General features: G+C 31.9%; 1 protein-coding gene across 4 annotated transcripts in view; it reads left to right on the forward strand.

Annotated features, from left to right (window-relative positions):
- The window catches only part of LOC124369031 (protein strawberry notch), an 89,795-nt gene that overhangs the window by 64,868 nt on the left and 3,554 nt on the right, over positions 1-21,373 (forward strand). For all 4 annotated transcript variants that reach the window (XM_046826706.1, XM_046826710.1, XM_046826708.1 and 1 more), the window contains exons 15-24: positions 1,244-1,429; positions 2,127-2,401; positions 2,828-2,930; positions 3,274-3,438; positions 7,326-7,438; positions 8,176-8,347; positions 14,892-15,116; positions 17,026-17,213; positions 19,636-19,767; positions 20,698-20,819. In XM_046826706.1, coding sequence (XP_046682662.1) covers positions 1,244-1,429; positions 2,127-2,401; positions 2,828-2,930; positions 3,274-3,438; positions 7,326-7,438; positions 8,176-8,347; positions 14,892-15,116; positions 17,026-17,213; positions 19,636-19,767; positions 20,698-20,819 — 1,681 coding nt within the window. The remainder of the gene's footprint in view (positions 1-1,243; positions 1,430-2,126; positions 2,402-2,827; positions 2,931-3,273; positions 3,439-7,325; positions 7,439-8,175; positions 8,348-14,891; positions 15,117-17,025; positions 17,214-19,635; positions 19,768-20,697; positions 20,820-21,373) is intronic.

Genomic DNA, 21,373 nt, shown 5'->3' on the forward strand with positions numbered 1-21,373 from the left:
TGTCCCAGACTCCTCTGTTTCTAGGCTATAAATAACACATCTTGCTCTCATAGGTCACATACATCTCTTATCACTACCTAATTATGTGTGACATAACTCCTTTTAATTTTTTACTCAACCAATCAATAATTAAGAAAAATTAGTGTCTTAAATGCTTTACGCGTTGGGTTTTATTAAATATGGAGATAGTTAATTTGTATATTATATTTATCTAAACTTATAAATTTTGTTTTTCACTGACTCAAATATGTAGTGGCCAATTCTAAAATTTTCCTTGAAATATCATTTAACGTTGAAAAATTAATCAACTTGAGCATTGCGATCAGAAATGTTGTTTCAACAAACTAGTAAGTTAAGAAATTATGAAGTAGGTGCGTGCTAATGATGACATGTGATTGTAAGCAATATAAATAATTCCGTCGTCATTGTTTTGATGCTTAAGTAAGTAGTAAGAGAAGTGCTTTGGTAGAATACCTCAGCTCATCACTTGTGTCGTTGCCAACATCTAAACTAAATGTTTATTTTTTTAGATTTTTCCGTCCATTCTTACACAAACCGTTGACATCATTAGTGAAATGAGGACAAGTTTTAAATTTTATCACTGATTTTTCACACCTGAGTCATGTCCATGCTCCCCTTTCACATCCTCTTTTATTTTATTGTATTGCTAACGTTGGTTATAAACACATTTTTAGCATGAGATTAATTTTCTTTGCCATGAAAGAACCATGGATTTAATTATTCAGATTGAGTGGAAACCCTGAACAGTTTCTTAGTTTATCCATTGTCCTTTAGATAAAAAAAGATTGCTAATTTCACCAACACATGTTACAGATCCAGTTTTTATGATAAGCATATTTTAACCAATTAAAAAAGTCTGGAAATAAAATGAACTTTATTTAGTGCTTCCTCTGAGGAAAGTGTTTGGTACTAAGCAGTTTGGAGTCATGTACAATATAAGTGTTAATTATTATTCAAATTAATAATTGAAGCATATTTCACTGAGCTTATAATAATCCATAATATAAGAAAAAATGGTTTACATACATAAACCTCAAAATAATGTATTGCATGTAATAGGTATTCTGGGCCTTATAATAAAATTGTGACAGTGTTATTTGTAGCAAATGAGTATTTCTATGCTTCAGTTTGTTTATTTATTTAAAGAAGTCATATTGGTTTGTAAGATGTTACAGTTATAAGTTGTAAGTTATTAATGATCTGGTGTTCAATGTTTGTGTAGTAAGACAAGCTGCGGCCCGGGCAGTCAAGAGGGTCAGGAAGGACTCCTCTGATTCAGACTCAGAAAGAGAAAGTTCAGACTCAGAGTTCAAACTGAGTGTCAGTGATGAGTCAGCTGGTGAAATCTCTGAGGACAGTAATGCCAGTAGTGATTTCAATCCATTTGATGATGACAGTGATAGTGAAGGTAATAATGTCAAAACAAGTTAGTTAAATGTTATTCTAAACCAAGCAAATTAAATCTACATGTAATGTTTGTTATTAAAATTCATTGGTTACGCCCCTGTCGGATTAAATTAACAATTAATTAGCTTCAACAGATCCAAAAACAACTGCCTAGTTGTTATTTGTTACATGTTTCAAAGATATCACTCCATTTGTTACATGTTTCAAAGATATCACTCCATCAATAAACTACAGTAATAATTAACCATGCCAGTAATAATTGAATCTGCCAAATGGCTTCTTTTTATAGTTAAAACTTTTTGGTTATGTCTTGTAAATGAAAACCTATAAAGCTTCCATGTGTGTCTTTATGAACTGAGTAGTTGTTTTTTGTTATGTAATATATATTGTGTTTCGCAATTTAAAAAAGGGCAATTTTAACTACAAAACAAAGCTATTGGCAGGCAGATTAAATTTTATACTGTAATCTCATGATGGACCTTTGAAACATGTAACAAATAACAACATATCATCGGTTGTTTTGGATTGTGATGGAGATAAGGATGCCTTATTAATTGCCAGTATTTCTACTACAATACCACTTGTTATCTGGAGAAAGTTTATATAAAGAAAATTAACTAAAGCATCTGAAACCAAATCACATCTTATGGTTGTCATTTAACCTTTTCTTTCTATTCATGATTTGTTATTATTTACAGATCCTTGGGTTGGCCGAAAGAAGAAGGGCAAGAAAAAGCCTCCAGCAAAGAAACGCCAGTCAACACAAGATAAGATAGATTCTCTGCTGTTTAGAACAAAGAGTGGAGACAACAACAAGCCTGCACACATGTTCCCCCAACGTGATGCTATAGAGCGTGCTTGTTCCATGAAAGAAGACCTGCTGATGAAAATAGAGAGGCTAGGAGATCGACTTCCTCCAAACACTCTTGATCAGCTTATAGATGAATTAGGAGGCCCAGAAAATGTTGCAGAGGTACACGATGATTTGAAGTTTTAATAATTAAACTTCTTCAGTAATTATAATTCAAAATCTTAATTGATGATTTGATAGTAACTAACTAGCTTGAGATCTGTCGTGAGAAATGCATCTGAATAAGATTTGTTTTAAAGGAATAATTACTATTTCATTTTGCATTTGACATATCTCTACAAATAAAATACAGCAATATGTTAGGGACCATACAACAATTATTTTACCTCTTAAAAGTGGAGGATATCATAATATTGTATTCAACTCTTTCTATTTTTGAGACTGTGTTACTTTCAATAAAAAGGTGAAAAATAAATTATTAACTATGGTTAAAAATAAAAATTGTATTGAATCCAATATTAAGTTTAGATCAGTATATGCAGTAGAGATGTGATAAGTAGATGTAATTTTTCTTATTGTTTGATTCAGATGACAGGCAGAAAAGGCAGGGTGGTTCAGACCGAAGATGGTGGTATCCAATACGAATCTCGATCTGAAGTTGATGTTCCTCTAGAAACACTTAATTTAACTGGTATGTTATTCAAGGTTTTACAGGTTGATAATTGTTTTTATTACTTACTAAATAATTTTATTTGGTTTCAATTGTGACAATTCATATAATTTTGTGAAGAATCCCCCCTTCTTTTATTACTAGATCCCAATTTTGATACTCAATAGTGGATAATAAACTACCTGACAATACTCTGCAAACAAATGTTAAAATTTATTTTTGGCCCTTGGAAACCTCTACATGAAACACAAATTACGTTTTAGGGGTGCATCTACATTTTAAAAATGTCACCATGATAACATATGTACTGATAATTTTTAGAATTAAATAATATATAGTTAAAATATGTTATTGTTTGTTGCAGAAAAACAAAGGTTCATGGATGGGGAGAAGGATGTAGCCATTATCTCAGAAGCTGCGAGTTCAGGTATCTCACTTCAAAGTGATCGAAGAGCCCGAAATCAGCGGAGAAGGGTCCATATTACCCTAGAGTTGCCATGGAGTGCTGATAGGGCTATTCAGCAGTTTGGTATGTTACTTCAGTTCCACTCATTCCAAAATATTTGTATGCAATTCTAATAAATTAATAAATACAAATATATTCAACTGACATAGGACCTAAAATCAACTCAGAGAATGAGTCTTTCAGAATGTCATGACACATAGTATATGCTTTTAGTATTAAAATAACATGTTCCACTTTGCATAATTTGTTGTACTATTTGAACATAAGTACAGCATTGTTTATGAATCTGTGTGCTTTAGATGCAGCTGTTCTAAATTCTGTCTACATCTAAGTGGTAATTAATAGGTTTAACCTAATAAAAAAATAAAGGAAAAGAAATTTTATGGAATTTTCTAAACTTTATCATAGAACAGCAGTTCAAACCTTTTGGTGATCAATTGAATTTCTATTTCAATATCTGTTGTTCCAATAAAATAATTGAAGTTTATACAAAAAATGCTTGAAATAATGGGCTCTCAAAAGCAATCCTGGTTTCAAGTAAGATTTAAAGGTTTTTAAAATTAAAGAGTTTAAAACCAGTTTACAAAAAGGTGATTATAGAAAGTGTATGATGTCTCAAACTAAGTTCCTTTTTCCAAAAGTATTTTCAAAATGTTTGGTTATCGTAATATTAAAGTACGTAAACAAAAGTCAGAATATGATAAGCTTGTGATTGAATACCTTTATGGTTGCTAACGAGTTGAATAGAGTTTTCACATTTGTTTTATTAGTTCCACAGGGAAACTCCACAGACAAAGAGTCTAGTAGCACCATTGGCTCTTACTTTTATATTTGAGGGAAAGGTTAAACAAATCATTCAACAACTCATAGCCAAAGCCAAATAATCCAATGACGTTAATCTGTTATTAATGTAGTTCATAAAAATGTGCTCAGAGCATTTTATGAGGTCACTGACAAAATTAATAAATTTTTCTTTTCAAACAGGAGTCTTTCCCTCTCCATTAAATGTTGCAAAAGTGCATCCAATTTATAAGAAAGAATATTATCATTCAGTAAATAACTACCGGCCTGTCTCCAGTTTGCTTCTCCTGAGCAAATTATTTAAAAACCATTTTTGTCTATACTGCTCTAAATATTTTTAATACGTTTATATTTTTAATTTCAGAAATAGCTAATCGACAATTGGCGCAATAATGAATTTTGTTGATATTGTTGTAGAGGGGATAGAAGGTAATAAATCACACATTAAGTGTTTCTTGACCTTTCCTAAAACATTTCTTGACACATTCTAATCCCACAGCATCCGACGTGTGGCACGCCGCTTTTATGGATTAGTTTATTTTCTAAGTCATAGAACTTAATCCTTTGCGCTCGAAAGGCCAGCTGGACTTGCCACACCAAGGTTGCAGACAGCCCGTGTTAGTTTTGTCGTAGTTTGTCCTCGCAAATCGTATGGCCAGTACAGATGAAAGCGCTACTTTCATTGGCAGATCGGTGGCCATATTTGTTGTTTGCCTTCCCAGATCGGAATTATTTTTCAATATCCTCCACGTAATTTTCATAGTATTTTAAAATGTCTAAAGAAGAAATGAAAAACTATTTAACATTTATTTTTCATTAATCTTTCTAATACAAAGATAAACATACATTTGTAAAATTTAACTCTTATACCATATATTGTTAACAAAGATATGTAAATAAAATTTTATGAATTAGGCATTTCCAATTATGTTATACTCAGATACAAACTATTTCACATTTTTCTCAGTCTTTACATTTTTACATAATGAAACTTTATAAATAGACACTTATATGTAGTCAAGAATTGTTAGCACATGTCTTCTAGTAAAATTTTCAAGGTTTCTTTCACTTCAGTGAATAGGCCCACTACGCCTCAGTTGTCTTATTTGCACAGTCAATGTTTAGAACAAAATTATAGGCTAATTAAAAATGTACTGCTTTATCTAAAATTTACTTTTAAATAAAGCTGTTCTCTAGGGTTCAGCACTTAACCATTCATCATAAAACAAAGAGAATATTAGAAAATAACTGCTATGTTTAGTGGCCAGTGGTGCTGGCCTAATGAGCTATGAACATATTAATCTTGGCCAGTACAGCTGGACATACAAGCTGAGATAAAATTACGGCAAAAATTAATCTGCGCTTCCAACAAAATGGCGGTGGCCAGTAGAGCTGGCCATACAAGCTCCAAGGACAAATTATAAATACTGCCTTCGAGTGCATAGGGTTAAGTCATGCAAACTTAAAATCAAATTTTAAAAACTACTCCACTGAGCAATGGAGCCCCCAGTGATTAATAACTAGTTAAATTCTAGTTAAGTTCTTTTTTTGATATATGGCAATGACATTTAATCATCACTACTGCATGGAAACCTTTTGCAGTATGCTGATGACATGACTTTCTGTTTTAGAGGAAGCTCAAAACTAAGTCTGGAGCTATGTACATTTATTAATTTTAACAATTTGTCCAACATTTACCCTGAACTTTTCATTGGGCTCTATAGACATTGAAAGTGGTCCTGCTATTATGGTTACAGGTACATTATTGATTGAAGTTTACTCTTCAGAGTTTCTTGGAATACACCTTGATGGAATGGTTGACATTTATCATGTTTGTGTCGTATTATCTTCAGGAATTTCCTTCCAGGAAGGTCCTTGGTAAAATATTGCCTGAGCCAGGTTCTGATTACAGCGGATTACGACTTATTTCCTCCTCACCTTTCCTATGGAATCGTATTGCGAGGAACCTGTACAAACAACCATTCCATGATAAATCAAACAAAAATTTTTTTTTTAACATACACAGACACAGCACAAGAACGGTGGTTTATGAAGGTTTGCTTTCACAAGTCAAACTCAATTAAAACTGCCACAAGGTACAAAGTGTTAAAACTTGTCTCAAACTCTGTTTGGAGTCAAACACTATTTACAGTGTTGAGGTGTTGAGGGGATATGTCTAGGAGACAGCAAAATGAAAAATTTACTCCTGCGCTGGAAGTGGGTTTTGGAGAGGGGGGGGGTGAATGGAAGACTATGATTGTTCAATTTTAGATGTATAAATAACGTTTACTATGTAACGTATATTGTATAGTGCAATAAGCAATGTTATTTGATTTTAGAACAAACATGTAATGGTACTTTTTTATTTTAAACTGACACATACACACTTGTAATTCTACCAGCAAAATAAATACAAATTTGCTTAAATCTCTCTAGTTAGTTCTGGTTGCTAAGCAGATGAACTATAGTCCAATTGATTAATAAGAGACACAATTAATTCCTTTATCTACTGCAAACCATCTGACCTTTCTTATTACTTAACTTACGTAGTTGTTATATGATAAATTCTTATCAGCAAATTAGGACACTATATTATAATTATGTATGTGAGGTGTCAAAGCCAATTCTAAAATCCACCAAATCTCCAAAAAAGTTTGGATTTGAGAATCGACTGGTAAGATTTGGCAATAACATCTAATGGGGTTTGATTTATAAACTGCTCATTACTGTATAGAAGTCACGTCCATGCTCCACTTCTTGAAAAGTTTGTTTATTAGATCCCTAGTTTGCGCAAATAATATAGTAAACAAAATCAAACATCACTTAAAAAGGTCAGTCAAGATCGACTGTCACACTCTTCTTGTATATTACATAACATGCCTACTAAGTCCGCTACGCAGCACGAACAATTAACAAGATGATTCAATATTAAATGCAATACAAAGTTTTAACTTGTATATTATAAAAACCTTTATACATTAGCTAAGAAAGATATTATTTTATCTACAATTTAATTGTAATTCATATAAACTGTTGTATATTACTGTGCATAAACAATTTGGCCAGATTGATCAGCATATTATAAATTCTACTATTCTTGGAAAGTAACAATTCTGAAGTAACACACTAATAATGGTTGTTTATTTCAGGAAGGACACATCGAAGTAACCAGGTCAATGCTCCTGAGTACATTTTCCTCATATCAGACCTGGCTGGTGAGAGGAGGTTTGCTTCTATCGTTGCCAAGAGATTGGAAAGTTTGGTAAGTTGTATACTTAAAATTATAATTTTTTTTATCTGTAATGTTTTAAAATTCTGTCTGAAGGAAATGATTCGCTGTTATTTGGCATGTGGTTTTCATTTCAAATAAGAATAAAGTATATATTAAATATAATGTTATCTTCTATTTATTTGTTAAAAATAATAAATGAAAATTTATGTATCTTAAAAGGAAGGTACTCAACCCAAACATTTAATCAATGTTTTAACTCGTTCAAACTAGATTAATTCTATTAAGATTTATTTTTTCATTACACGTTCATTTATAGCTTTATTTCTACAAGCTAAGTTAACATGTTATTTATAAAGATGTGCGGGTACTCAAATTGAAGAGTCCATACATGGCATTGATATGCGATAATTGAGTCATGAAAAGTAAGAATGTGACAACAAAATGGTTGGCAACAATCGTTGATAAAATTAACAAACAAATTGTGGTGATTACTAATGAGTGACACAAAACTGTGTTATGCATAACATACAATAGTAACACCAAGCCAAATTAAAATGCAGTAATTCAAATTAATATGCACTTTCATTGTGGGAGGAATTATTGTGCTGCGGCAAAGACTTATTTAGAAATAATATCAAAACTATTGCAGCAAAAGAGTGATATGCTAACTCTTTTCTACATAACTTAGAGTACCCGACCGGGACCAAAGAAACATTTATCCATAGATTTCCAGTGGATTTTTTTGTAGACAGTACATGTTAAAATAGGGTGCTCTGACACATGGAGATCGTAGAGCCACAGAGACCAGGGACTTGTCTCGTTTCAACATTGACAACAAATACGGTCGAGCAGCACTCGAAGCCACCATGAAAACTATCATGGGCTACGAGAGCCCTCTAGTCCCTCCTCCTCAAGACTACAAGGGTGATTTCTTCAAAGGTGAGAAGAGCTTATATAGTTATAGGTATCTTATCATTTTAATGTAATTTTTGATTTTGAACCCAAAAATTAAGTTACAATTTCTCAGAAAATATATAAAATGTAAGCAAGAAACGTTAGAAGTTTAAAATTATCACTGTCAAGAAGCATGTCATATAATTAATTAACATATGTTTTTATTTTGTTACAAGTAGTAATTAAAACAGCTGGGTGATCATAATGAATCAAGATAATGGGGGTCATAAACCAAGTTATAATTAATATAATTTTGCATTTGATATATTGGCTATTTGATTAAAATACTCATTTGAATACTCTGGGAGGTGTTTGTATTTGAAAATATTTGTCGCTTACATTTTTGATAAAATTAATCTAGAAAATTGAAATTTGTAATAGTTCCATAAAGTGTTAACAACGCTAAATGAAAATCGATATGTTATTCAGCTGGTTATCAATTACAACAACAAGGTAGCATTACCAGGTGTTAATTGTAAAAGTGAGTGCGACAACGACCATTGTATGTGTGGGTTTTTTTGTCTTAAAACACAAACTAATAATATATTGTTGATCCTAATAGAGTAAAATGCAAATTTACGTGATATAAAGACTGTATAATAAAGCATGAATTAAAGATCGGCATAAACAGAGTATTAATAGTTTTTTAACTCTGCTCACCTATCAAATTAAATTTAAAGTTTTAAAATGTTATATAGTGACTGGAAAGGTCCAAGAAAAAAATCTGAACCAGTTTCTTGAAAGATTCATTATTAAATTTAGGGGCAATAGACCAATAACCAACACAATAACCTTAACAATCAAGGTGTCAAGGATTCTTAATATTACAGCTCTTTTCACTTGATTCCAATACTAATATTTTAAAAGTATTTTACTACAAAATAATTAATAAAATCAACAGAAGTGCTAAAAAATATATCTGGAAAGCCACAATACTTTATTTATGTCTTAATTCTGTAGTAAATTAAGTATTTAAAACACTGAAAAACCTGAAAAAAGAAGAATAATTACGAAAAAAAGCCCATATTCCAGTCAAGGACAATATTTCTGATCATTTATGATGTGGTTTTTTAATTTATTCAGTCTTGGATCCATTAATAGAATCAATACATCTCTTATTACAAGAATAAAAGACAATTTATTTCATCACTCATATGTTATAATAATTATAAGCTTTTGAAAAATTAGTCATTAACATTTTTAATAGTCATTGGGTTAAAATACAAATCAAACAGTCATGGCGTGAGTTATAACCAAGTATAATTTTAAAGGTTATACAAATTAAGTAATTTTTTCTGATATAATAATGTCTAGTGTTGCATTTTACCTAATGTGTGACTAATGGTGAAACTCACAATACTTACTCACAATAATTAATTATAATATTAATCTCTATAGTAAAACATAATCCGTTTACAAGATAAATTTACTATCAAATATATTTTATTATAAAAAATATCGTCGGTTTAACTTGTGTCAAAGATGGCAGATCTCTTAATTGTTATTACATTTAAGTGAACTTACATTTATTGAATGTATTTAGTTATATATTCCAATTTTAAAATGATGGTAAATTTTATAAAACCATTAGTGTTGTGTAGTTTTTAGTTAGTGCCATTTGTGGTGGTCATTTCGAGACACTTTTTTATAGATGCGGTATAGTTAAGTTACATTTAAAGTGGCTGAAGTTTGGTAAAATTTTTAATTTTACTTCTACACACATTTTTAAAATGGTGTTACAATATTTTAGGATCGGTCTGTATTCTCAAACACAGGAGTCATATTGAATTGAGAATCGAGACTTTAATTTTGGTATCACTTTCGAAATATGAATAGAATATTTATTGGCTATGGTCTATTCTTATAAATTATAATAGTAATGTAATAATGTCATTCGTTTTAGAAAGTCATAGGTAATTTATATGGGTTGTGAATGATTTAGAAAGTTAAGAACAAATGTGGATAGGAAGGGGCAGATGTACATAGAGAGAAAAGGGTTGAATAAAGAATTGATGCTACTCACCGAAGTCGTCTTTACCTGCTACATGCAACATGGTACAGGTCAGAGACGTTCTATCCTCTTAAAGGACTGTTACAGGCATTTACACATCATCTATAAGCACATTTACAGATGAGAGTGAGAGTACCACACATTCACACTCAGGAGTCCTCTGGCATCAAAAGATAGGAATGTCCCAATTTTATGGGAATCAACATCTGTCCAGGTTCATGAAAGATGAAAATTAAAGAGAGTTTAAGCGACATGTGCCCAACCCAAAACTAGTAACTTCACATACCTTACATGAGAACGATCCATGTACTTAAGAGTTACATTTTGGAAATACATTTAAAAACAAGTAAAATTAAAGAGAGATTTAAGGGGGGTCTGTTCGCCTATCTCCGTAATGTTAATTATATGTAATTTTTATAGAGTTTGTGTTTGAACCTACACTGAAATGTTTTATTTTATTTTATTAATCATGTAATACTCTAGTCACTGACACAAGGATTTTTGTTTATTTTGTATTTTAATTTTTCTACAAATTTTTTAAAAAACTTGTGTTAAATTTCAAGTTTTATATTCAGAAATTTAATTTTTATAAGCCCAAAAAATTAAAATTTTACAAAATCCTTGTGTTAGTGACTAGTAAATACTAAAACAAACACACACAGTGAAAATTTCATAAAGATATCTTTAACAGGTCCTGAGAAAACTTACATCAAAGTTAGAAAATACAAATTTTGGGAAAAACGCGATTGAAAAAATCGTTGTACTAACCTACAGTGAACTTGGTAACATCAGTAGCTGCCAGTGCTGTAGGCTGGTTTGTCTGCTTCATCCTGCTCAAATTGGTCCTCTAACTTTCTTTTCTTCAATGCCTTAGCCTTCCTGATTTTCTTCTCAAGCTCATTTGCAGCTAATTCGGCTTTCTTAAGTTGCTTATTCTCAAGCTTTTCATTGCAGCAAACCAAATTTTTACCAGGAGAAAGTTTAAGCTCATCCATTATTTGTACTCTACTTATCAGGCCATTATTAAATGTGCTTATAGCTAAATAAGTCCCATATTTTTTAGCACTGTAGGCTAACAAAAACCCTTTTTGGTATTACAGACCAAATCACATTGTTCAATGATTCGTTTGAGTTTCGTGTTTTGCCCTTCACACATTTTTGCAAAAGCTCAGGATCAGCCAAATCCCTAAATATTGGCTTGATAGCAAGCATAACAGCTTTTGGCAAATGAAAGTGTTTGTTATGATCATACTCAGTATTATCAAGTAAGCTCTGGTTGAACTTACACCACGTTCCGTCTCCTTTTGGGCAAAGCTCATGTTGGGGTTGTTCGTTTTTTTTTTTTTTTTTTTTTTTTTTCCTTGGGGCGGCCTACTGCCAAATTGGTTGTTCGTTAGTCGATAAGACGTGGAAAAATTCAGCCCAAACTGCTTGCTTCATTTCCCTTACACTTGATGTGTTCCGACGTATAGCCAGTCCATAATAACTTTGCAGTTGATGAACAGCAGCAGTAGTAAGTCGACCTTTTCCGGACATAGATTTGTTATCTTCAAGGAGGGTTTTTACCCGACGTACTTTTTATTTTGAGTAAACGTGTTCCCATTCTCTTTTGCACGTGGCCCTATGCATTCAAGTTTTTGTTTATTTTTATTTCTTCTCCATAAACTTGAGCTTCATTCACTGATGCATAGGCCTTTGAGTCTCCATCTCCCAAGTAGTTGAGGTAGCGAACATTATATTCCGGCTCTGACCTCCGAAAAACCTCTAAAAGCGCCAGCGACCTCCATTCCTCCGCTGCTAACCCTGATAGTTTTGCTTTACAGCTGACTACATGAACATTTTCACACTTATTTGGGCATTTACAAAACTTTGAAAGGATAGATACATCTAGTACTTTCCCTGTATCTACTGATGTTAGAGAAAGAATGCCATTTTGAGAGACATGATGGCCTCTCTTTTGCCATGAACCGTCTAGTGCAACGCATAAGTTATGTCGGTCCCCATCATTACTGCTCACTGCTTCTTCTACGGCGTTTCTCATACTTTTTTTTACACATATTTTCTGCTACTGTGCCTAAAACTTGTTCATGTTTTCTATAATGAACTGGAGGAGGAGGAAGATTTAGAGTGCCACACAAGATTTGGGCTGCTGTGTGGCCTTTGCCAATGCTGCGCCATACCGTGCACAAGACGTAGGTTTCAAGTCGTAAAGAGTTACAGATTTTCCATTGATATTTTCAGTGATTTTTATTACAATTGTCAATAGACCTATTTTTTTGTCTGTACAGTTTGGACAATACACTGAGAAATTTACTGCAAGCCCTTCAACAGACCGCCTTTCAAAAATCAATTTGTGCTTGCAACGACTGCATCCTGCGATTTCATTTATGGCTTCGGCAAGCGAATTCAAATCAAATATGTCATATGCTAAAACCTCATTCTTCTGATTATAGTATTCAAAATTACCTTGAACTTTCATTTTTATAACAGAAGAACTAGGGGTGGTTAGGATTATCAGAAGTGTCAGTGCTGGTGGTAGGCCTGGGCAAAGTTTCAGTATTGAGGTTATACATAGCCTCAGAAGATCTATCAAGGCTAGATTTAGTCTTTCCAACATGCTTTCCTCTGGGAATAAACACTTGAAACGATTCCCGATTTTCTGTTTATTTCCCATGTTAACTTGAAACACAACTAATATTCACAAAACTCGAATAAGTAAACTGTCACTTTGTAAACAACCACAAATTGAGAAACACTCTCACTGACATCACATAAACAAAGATCACATGACAAATAGTACACCCTGACAGAGACAAAAAATATACATCAAAAGCAGGGTAGCCAACATAACATAACAATAAGGAAACAAGAATAGTAGTAGTATGTATGAATATGATTTAAAGCGGTGGGCCACCAGCGGGGCTGCCTCTTTCACCATAAATTGGTTGCAATGCTTTCGAAAAACTTTCTTTTCAATAACTTCTAATAAAGATAGAAAGAAAATAAGCACATCTTTGAAAAGGTGAGGTTCTGAAGAATATAAAACTAAAAAAACCCAAAAAACTCACAAAAAATGAAATTTTTGGTACGGACCCCCCTTAAGTAACATGTGCATGGCTGAAAACAAGATCGAGATCCACCACTCTTGATTCATATCATAAAATGCCGGCCGAGAGGGAAGTGACACTCACGTGATGTCTTTACACAGCTAGAGAGATAAGTTAAATATGTTGACCAATCAAAAGACCAGTCACCTGATTGTACGTCTACATCTATCTAGCCATTGCAGGTAGCCTTTTAAGTATTATAGATAAAATACACAATTATGGAACAAAATATTCTAACAATAAAATTGTTTTACACTTCGAAGAAACAGAATTGTAAACATTACACAGGTTACACATTATTTAATTTTTGTTTTATTAATTTAGGCATAACCTTTATTTTAACTATATGTTGCCCCTCTTTCTAACATTTTGATTAAATTTTTGTAGAATTACTAGTACTCATACATATAAGTATGGTTACATTTATTATCTTAATAAAAAAAAATTGATGTCTTCGCTTATTATTGATCTTATATTTTTCTTCTTTGCTACAATCTTTGAGCACCATGTATTTCTTATAAATCATAATAATTACTCACAATTCTTCTTCAAAATCAAATAATTTGCAAAGTAGTCAGCGCAAGTGCAATAAGAAGTACTTGCACGTACCTAACAATAGACTCACATCGCAATTTCATAGTATTTTTAGATATTCAGTCTTTCCATCTAATTGTAGCAAATTTAAATATGAGTGAGGTGTGAAAATGTCATTTTCCTAAATACATGTATTTGCTTTAGATTGTTAAATGTCCTATAATTTATATATATATATATATATATATATATATATATATATATATATATAAAATTTGCCTAGTACAGGATTAAAAATTTAGAAATGACAGTTTGATATTATATTGAAACTATGTTACTTTCTCGTTACTTCTTCTAGAAAATAGTAGAGGCATTATTTAATGGATTGTAGAGAATAGATTTCTAAACACAAATTCATACCCACACAAAGTATCTAAAATTCAATTGTGCATTTAAACAATAGAAATAGATAAAATATCTGTATTAATTAATCTTCCAGGAATTTTTGTTTCTAACATCAAATTGTACAATATGGTAATTAATAATAAAACAATGTCATTTATGAATGTGTATCTGTTGAAATCATACTACCTACAGTGCAGTAATGATTCTTTAGAAAGAGTGGCAATCGATCACTTTGAAATAATTATTAAGTTACCCCATTTATTTAAAGTCACAATTGTTTTTGCAACTTTGAGGTGTATTTTGTTTTATTCCTAACATTTGTGTCTTGAAAATATGTCTTTGTTTGTACTTTTGGCTTTTTTTATTTGGAGTGAATGCTTTCAGTTAAATTTAGTTTGAGTATCAACATTACTATAGAAGCAATTAACTGATACATATATAAACTTGTCCTTTTTTTGTTTTCTTTGTACAGATATCGCTGATGCTCTAGTGGGAGTAGGTTTAATAACCAACAGTGACTCAATGCCTGGCATCCTAATGTTAGACAAGGATCACAACAACATGAGCAAGTTCCTTAATCGTATCCTTGGAATGCCAGTGGAACTTCAGAATCGATTGTTTAAGTATTTCACAGACACTCTACAAGCGATTATCACTCAAGCCAAGAAATCCGGCAGATTCGATCTTGGTATATTAGGTATGTAATTAATATACAGGTTGTACAGTACTAATAAGGTTTTAATCGTCACTGTATGAATTAAGGGGTATCTATTTTTGCTGATTTTTTTTTTGTTTTTTTTTCTAGATTTAACCTAGACACATTAACTCAATACATAAGAAAATACATTCTCTTCCTTTTTGCAAGTACAAATTACTGTGTGCATCATGATGGTTACACCCAAGTACCAATAAGTCCTGTCTGTTTGGCCATTATTTATATGTGTCATCCCACATAAAAATGTTGACAAAATCATAGTTTAATAAAATATGCCTAAGAATCATACATTAGAATTTAACCTTTGCGGATCACTGACGAGCTGGGCTCGTTACGCAGCGGCCTGGCCTAACGGCCTAACGAGCTCAGGTCGCAAAAGCGGCCTGCTTTTAAGTTTCCCTCCAAATAGTTCTATTAATATCTGATAGATCGGGTGATCGTCTTCACTTGTCAACTAAGAGTGTTTACGTTTGTCTACGTTTAGAGTTTTCATAAGTTTTATAAATGTCGCAGTTGTATGTCGAAGTTGAAAAATCATTCATATGAGTTTACTCTCTGCTTTTTAGCACTTCTGATTGGGCGTTTTCCTCAGTTGTTATTATAATACTTTGGAGGTTAGTGACAGAACGACGCAGAAGTACATGTTGGCGGGTTTAGTCTAGAAAATGGCCCGGATGTTGTAATCGCTTCGCCCAAGCCACTTTATTTAGACTGTGATTCAGACATCATCCCTGCCACCCTGGAACCTTGCTCGCGTGTTATCATTCCTACATCACGGAAACCCCAGCAGGCCCATGTTCCATCTGAACGAATACCTTCACGGCTGAATTTTCTAGTATACAATAGCGAGCTATACAATGTGGCGCACCATTGCTGTTCGTGTGGTCGCTGACCGTAAATTAATTCGAGCCAGCTGGTGCCCGCGCGCCAAAACAATATGATCTACAATGGGTTAAACTAAAATACATATAAACCCATAAATTTAAACAATGGTCTACAAGAATACAGCTTATAAAATTATCTAGTACATAAAAAGCCACAGAGAACAAGAGTACAGATAACATGAAAATACAATTACTTATAGTACAGGAAAATATTTCTTTCATAGAATAAAAAGAATTTTACTTTAACCATTTAGACACAGATTTTTAAAACTTTACTACTAATGGTTAATTGTTAGAAGAGTTTGATCCCCAAACACAGATGTGTATTATGTGTTTTTGACAGCCACTTGACATTAGCAGAGCTTCTGCTTTAACATTGTTTTAACCAAATGTTTTAAAAGTTCCTTTTTTGTCCGTATTTCTGTTCAAAATCACTAAGTTGTTATTTTCAATATCCTTTAAGATATTGTACTGACTTGTTTTCTTTATTAAAGGCTTCAACATATTTTTAAGAAGGTCAGTGTGTACCAATATACTGGTGTTAGATAATGAATTTAAGAGAATCGTTATTGAAGAATCCATCTTTTTGTATTTTACGGGTACCGGTGGGTGAAGGAGCTATAAAGTTATGCAGTTATCGATTAATTACATAATTTATGTCATTAAAGTAAAATAATATTCATGATTTATAAAATAAATTACAACTTTGCAAATTATGACATCCATGTTAAATGGTTTTAAGCAGCATTATAAATAAAAACTCCTTCTTTAACATATAATAATTTATATACTAAAATATTCTTAAATTGCTTTGTAAAGTATCAAAAACTCTTGGTCTTTATAAAAAAAGCCAATACAAATGTTACAAAAAAATGAAAGTACGGTTTTATAAAATACAATAATTTTAATAGTGTTTGGAGTAAATTATTTTTGCTTGCTATTAAAAATAAAAATAATTATACAAAAATAATCATTTGTGTTTATGAATGGTGAATTGGTTGTTTTAGATTTGGGTACAGCAGGGGAAAATGTAAAGCGAGTGAAGCTGTACACATTCTTGAGAAAACATGCGACTGGTTCAGCTACAACTGAGCTGCACATTGTCCACGTCGAACGAGGCATGGGATGGGAGGAGGCAATGGAGCGATGGGCAGAGCTAGTGGGAGCCAGAGAGGGATTCTACCTTTCACATCAGGTTAGTACATCTTTGAAAATAAGTGACGGAATGTCCCCCTGGAAATATTCTTGTACAGAGCAAATCAGATAAGTCATCTCAGCTTATTTACATTTGTGTGTTAAGAAATAATGCTTTCAGGATAAAAAGGGACCTCTATAATAGATAATAAATAAACAAAGAGAAAGAATTGTCCTCTCTGCATGTAATATGGGCCACTTTGATTGCCTGGGCATTAGCGAAGCCTGTAGCTCTGGTGGCTGAAAAAATGTATCTTCAGTCTTTTTGTCTGTTCGCAAGATATAAAGAAAACTATAATTAATATATAGTCTTTAAATTTTGCATGAAGATTCATTTTTATTTATGCAACATAGAATTATATCATAGTGCATGTAAGGGATTTGGTTGAGTGTCGGCAACGTCTTAAATTTCCACAGGATATCTCGAGAACAGTTATAAACTGAAATTTGGCATATTTTGCTACTACTCCATGGGCTAGTAAAGTTTTTCTTCTTCATGGCTATCTTTCTGTTTTTTTTTTTTTTTTTTTTTTTTTTTTTTCATATCTCACTGACTTTTAGTCTTTAAATTTTGCAAATTTTTCAAATTATATATATTTAAGCAAATTAGCAAATTACTAAAGTTTAACAAATAATATTTTGGTTTTAATTCGTATTCGTAGTAGCTGTGTAAATTCCTTTAAAATATCATTGCTTCTTAGTGTCCATTTTTCCTACAAGAAGTTAAAAGTAGAGTTCAGAAAAAGGTTTCTTTGGTTTATTATTTGGTTGCACCAGATCAACCTTGTGTACTGGCAAACTCGTGGTCTCATACCAAAAGTTCGTGCACCGCCGACCTCTGACCCACAATACTAGATTTTCTGGCCTATGGCATTGGTTGGTAATTGTTTTTCTCTATATTTTTCCTGATTGGATATTTCTATTTTCTGACCATCACAGAAAGGAAAATTATTAGGTGTACATGATGTTATGTCTACACATTGAAAGACACTGGGATATACAAAAAGGAGCTTAAAATAGGAGGAGGTAGCGATGAATCGTCACCAAATTTCTCACATATACCAAATACACACACACATAGCGACCAAATTTGTTGGGCCACCACAATTTGTGGTATTTCATGCAAATACAGCTGGTGACAAGAAACCGTTACATTACAAAAATCCGGTAATTAAAAAACTATTTTGGGTGGCCATCCTATTATAATAACATTACTAACACAATAGATCTAAATTACTCTCCTTTATTCTTTACATTTAATGTAAAGTTAACTAGAGTATTAACCCTTTTCGGATGAATCACAAGCACTGCACAGCTGGCGTACTACATCTCATTTCACTGACGTATGAGATTAGTTTAGGAGGTTATACTGGCTCTGTATTGTGCTGCTACCTCTTGGGAATAGTTTGAGTTATTTGAAACAATATTGCAGCCGTTTTTTGGCAGTATATTTACTGGTTTGGTGACAAAAGCTTCAGCTGAATGAATGAACTGCCAATGTAAAAAAAACTAGTCGAGCCACTGTGAATTGGGTTCTTTGTACTTTTATTGTTGTTTCATCGTAATACAAGTTTGTTTTACTTTGTAATCTATTGTAAATATGTGGGTAAAGTGCAATTAAATCATCTAATCAGTTTTAGGCCTCATATATTCACGTGAAAATATGTAACTTTTATTACTTTGTATTGAATTGCTTTGTTATAGTGTTGAAACAATGTGTGACATATTCATGTAGTACTATTTATTTTCTAATGGCTGCAAGTAAAAGTGGCTTACAAATTAATGACATTAGTGATGTACTAGATGACCATTTAACATCCATTGATAAAGAGGCCGATTTCTCTCCTCCACCTGATCTAGGCCTAGACAGCCCTAACAATAGGGATTTGTAAACATTTTATTTCTTACCATTTATTGAAAATAATATTACATTACAATAGAAATAAGTTAAAATACACATATTCAATAAAACAAATATGATTTGATGCACCAACAGCTTTAAAATATGCATTAAACTTGAAATTTTGGTTTAAAAAGAACAACAAAATATTTGTTTCAAGTATTAAATTATAAAGTAAAAATATAATGGTGTAACAAAACCCATTGTTTTATACCTTGTGTTACTCTACATTTAAAGCCTCATTAAAAAAAATGCATGCATCACCCTATTTTTCAAAATAGAAAGTGTTAGTTTAAAAAATACAACACTGTACTTTAACTGAACATTTAAATACCAAAAGTTAGAGAAATTAGTGCTTTTTAATGAGTCTCGAAAGGGTTAACACTATACCTTAATAAAAATTTAACAGATGATTACTTTTCATAAAATTTGTCGTCATACAATTAGTCTCACCATATTTCTTCATTAGTATGAATGTACCTAAATAGAAAGTACAAATGAATTGTTTTCTTTATTTTTCTAGATCCGTAATGGAAAACAAACAGCAATATTGGCGATATGTCCAGAAGCTAGCAACAATAAGACAGGCAAGAAGACCGAAACAGCAAAGAAAGATCAGCTTTATACAATATACAGGCCAAATACTGGCCTTCAGGTAATATTATCTATTTTACAAACTCCATAGTTGAAAAGTAAATAAAACCAATTTGACTATTATATAACGTAACAAAATAATATAAGAAAAAGATTGACTAAATAACGTGGGAAAATTTAGATTACATATGTTGTTTCATAGCAAAATAAAATACACTTTATTTATGAACTTATCATTTATATAAAATAATAAAAATATGACAATTACTTGTTGTCATAGCTCCAGTTTTTTACATTGCTATCGAACGTAACCTCTGCAAACTGGTAATTTAATCAGTCCAATCATTCTTTTTTAATAAAATCAGCATTCTACAGTCACTTTCCATCAATAAAAAAGTGTTTTCTTTACTGGTGCAAGGTTAGAACTTATTATGGGTACTTAATGTATAATCTAACCAACAGAAGCAAACCTCCGTGAAATTCCTCAAGTATTGGATTAAGATTTAAATCCGAGGATGCTAAATTAGAACAGCATAGTAAATGTTGTATCCATCTGAACAAATCCAGTTGCATTATTATGAATCAGAATGATGCTGCTTGAGACTATTTGTTGCTGTCAGTTTTGAATGGTGTGACTTGGCTTTAATAAACTCATAATGTAATTCATTATACATTTAAAAATGGGATGACGCTACAAGACTTTACCATACATTGGATCATTAATTAACAGCAACAAATAATGGAACATGACCAACCAACTGAAACAGGTAGAGAATTAAAACATACTGGCATAATAGTGAGGGGCTAACCAAATGTGTATTTAATTAAACAACTCATTTAATGCCAAACCCATTGTTAGTGGTGAAGACGGGGTTAAATACAAATTTGTTTCAATTATTCTGGTAATGTAATACATCTCTAAAACTTATTAATGTTTTTGATTCATTGCGATTCATAATAATAAGCTTTAAATTAATGGATTGTTTACTAGCTAAGACAAGAAACTCTTGGGGAGCTGGAAAAGAAGTACAAGAAAGTGGAGTGTGCTGATGCAGAGAAACATTGGAAACAACAGTATGAATCATCAGAAACAACTTGTTCGCATGCGTATTGGTAAGTTTTGTTTTGTATGTATAGTTAATTATTGTGTATATTTCAAAAAAATTATTAATTGTTAATTTTCAATTTTATTAAAGTTTGCATCTCTTTTATTATTTTGTAACTACTGAATAAGAATATGCCAAATGGATTATAATTTCCTATATATTGCACAGTCAATGGATGTAATAAGAATGGTCTACAATTAATTGTTACAGGTTATTATAGATTTTAAAATTCTTCTGAGATTCAACTTTCCTTTTTTATGTTCATGCCCAAATTTAAAGTTGTTCTCAAATCTCATCCACACCATGAGTTTAGAGTGATGTTGATAGCCACTCAACATAGTGGCATAGTGGTTTAGTAGTGAATTACTACTAAATTGTGGTGTATAATATGGTCTATAGGTTTTTAATGCACTTCTATAGACCAAGCGCTCACATAAATCAGTTTTTTCCTTAATCCAGTTCTATTTGCTATATGTTACATCTGGCTTTTATTATTTATTATAAAATATTTTATTGTACAATGAAGCTAGATATTATTTGTATTAAGAGGGAATGCAAGTT

The sequence above is a fragment of the Homalodisca vitripennis genome, chromosome X (genome assembly GCF_021130785.1).
Source record: "Homalodisca vitripennis isolate AUS2020 chromosome X, UT_GWSS_2.1, whole genome shotgun sequence".
Lineage (NCBI taxonomy): Eukaryota > Metazoa > Arthropoda > Insecta > Hemiptera > Cicadellidae > Homalodisca > Homalodisca vitripennis.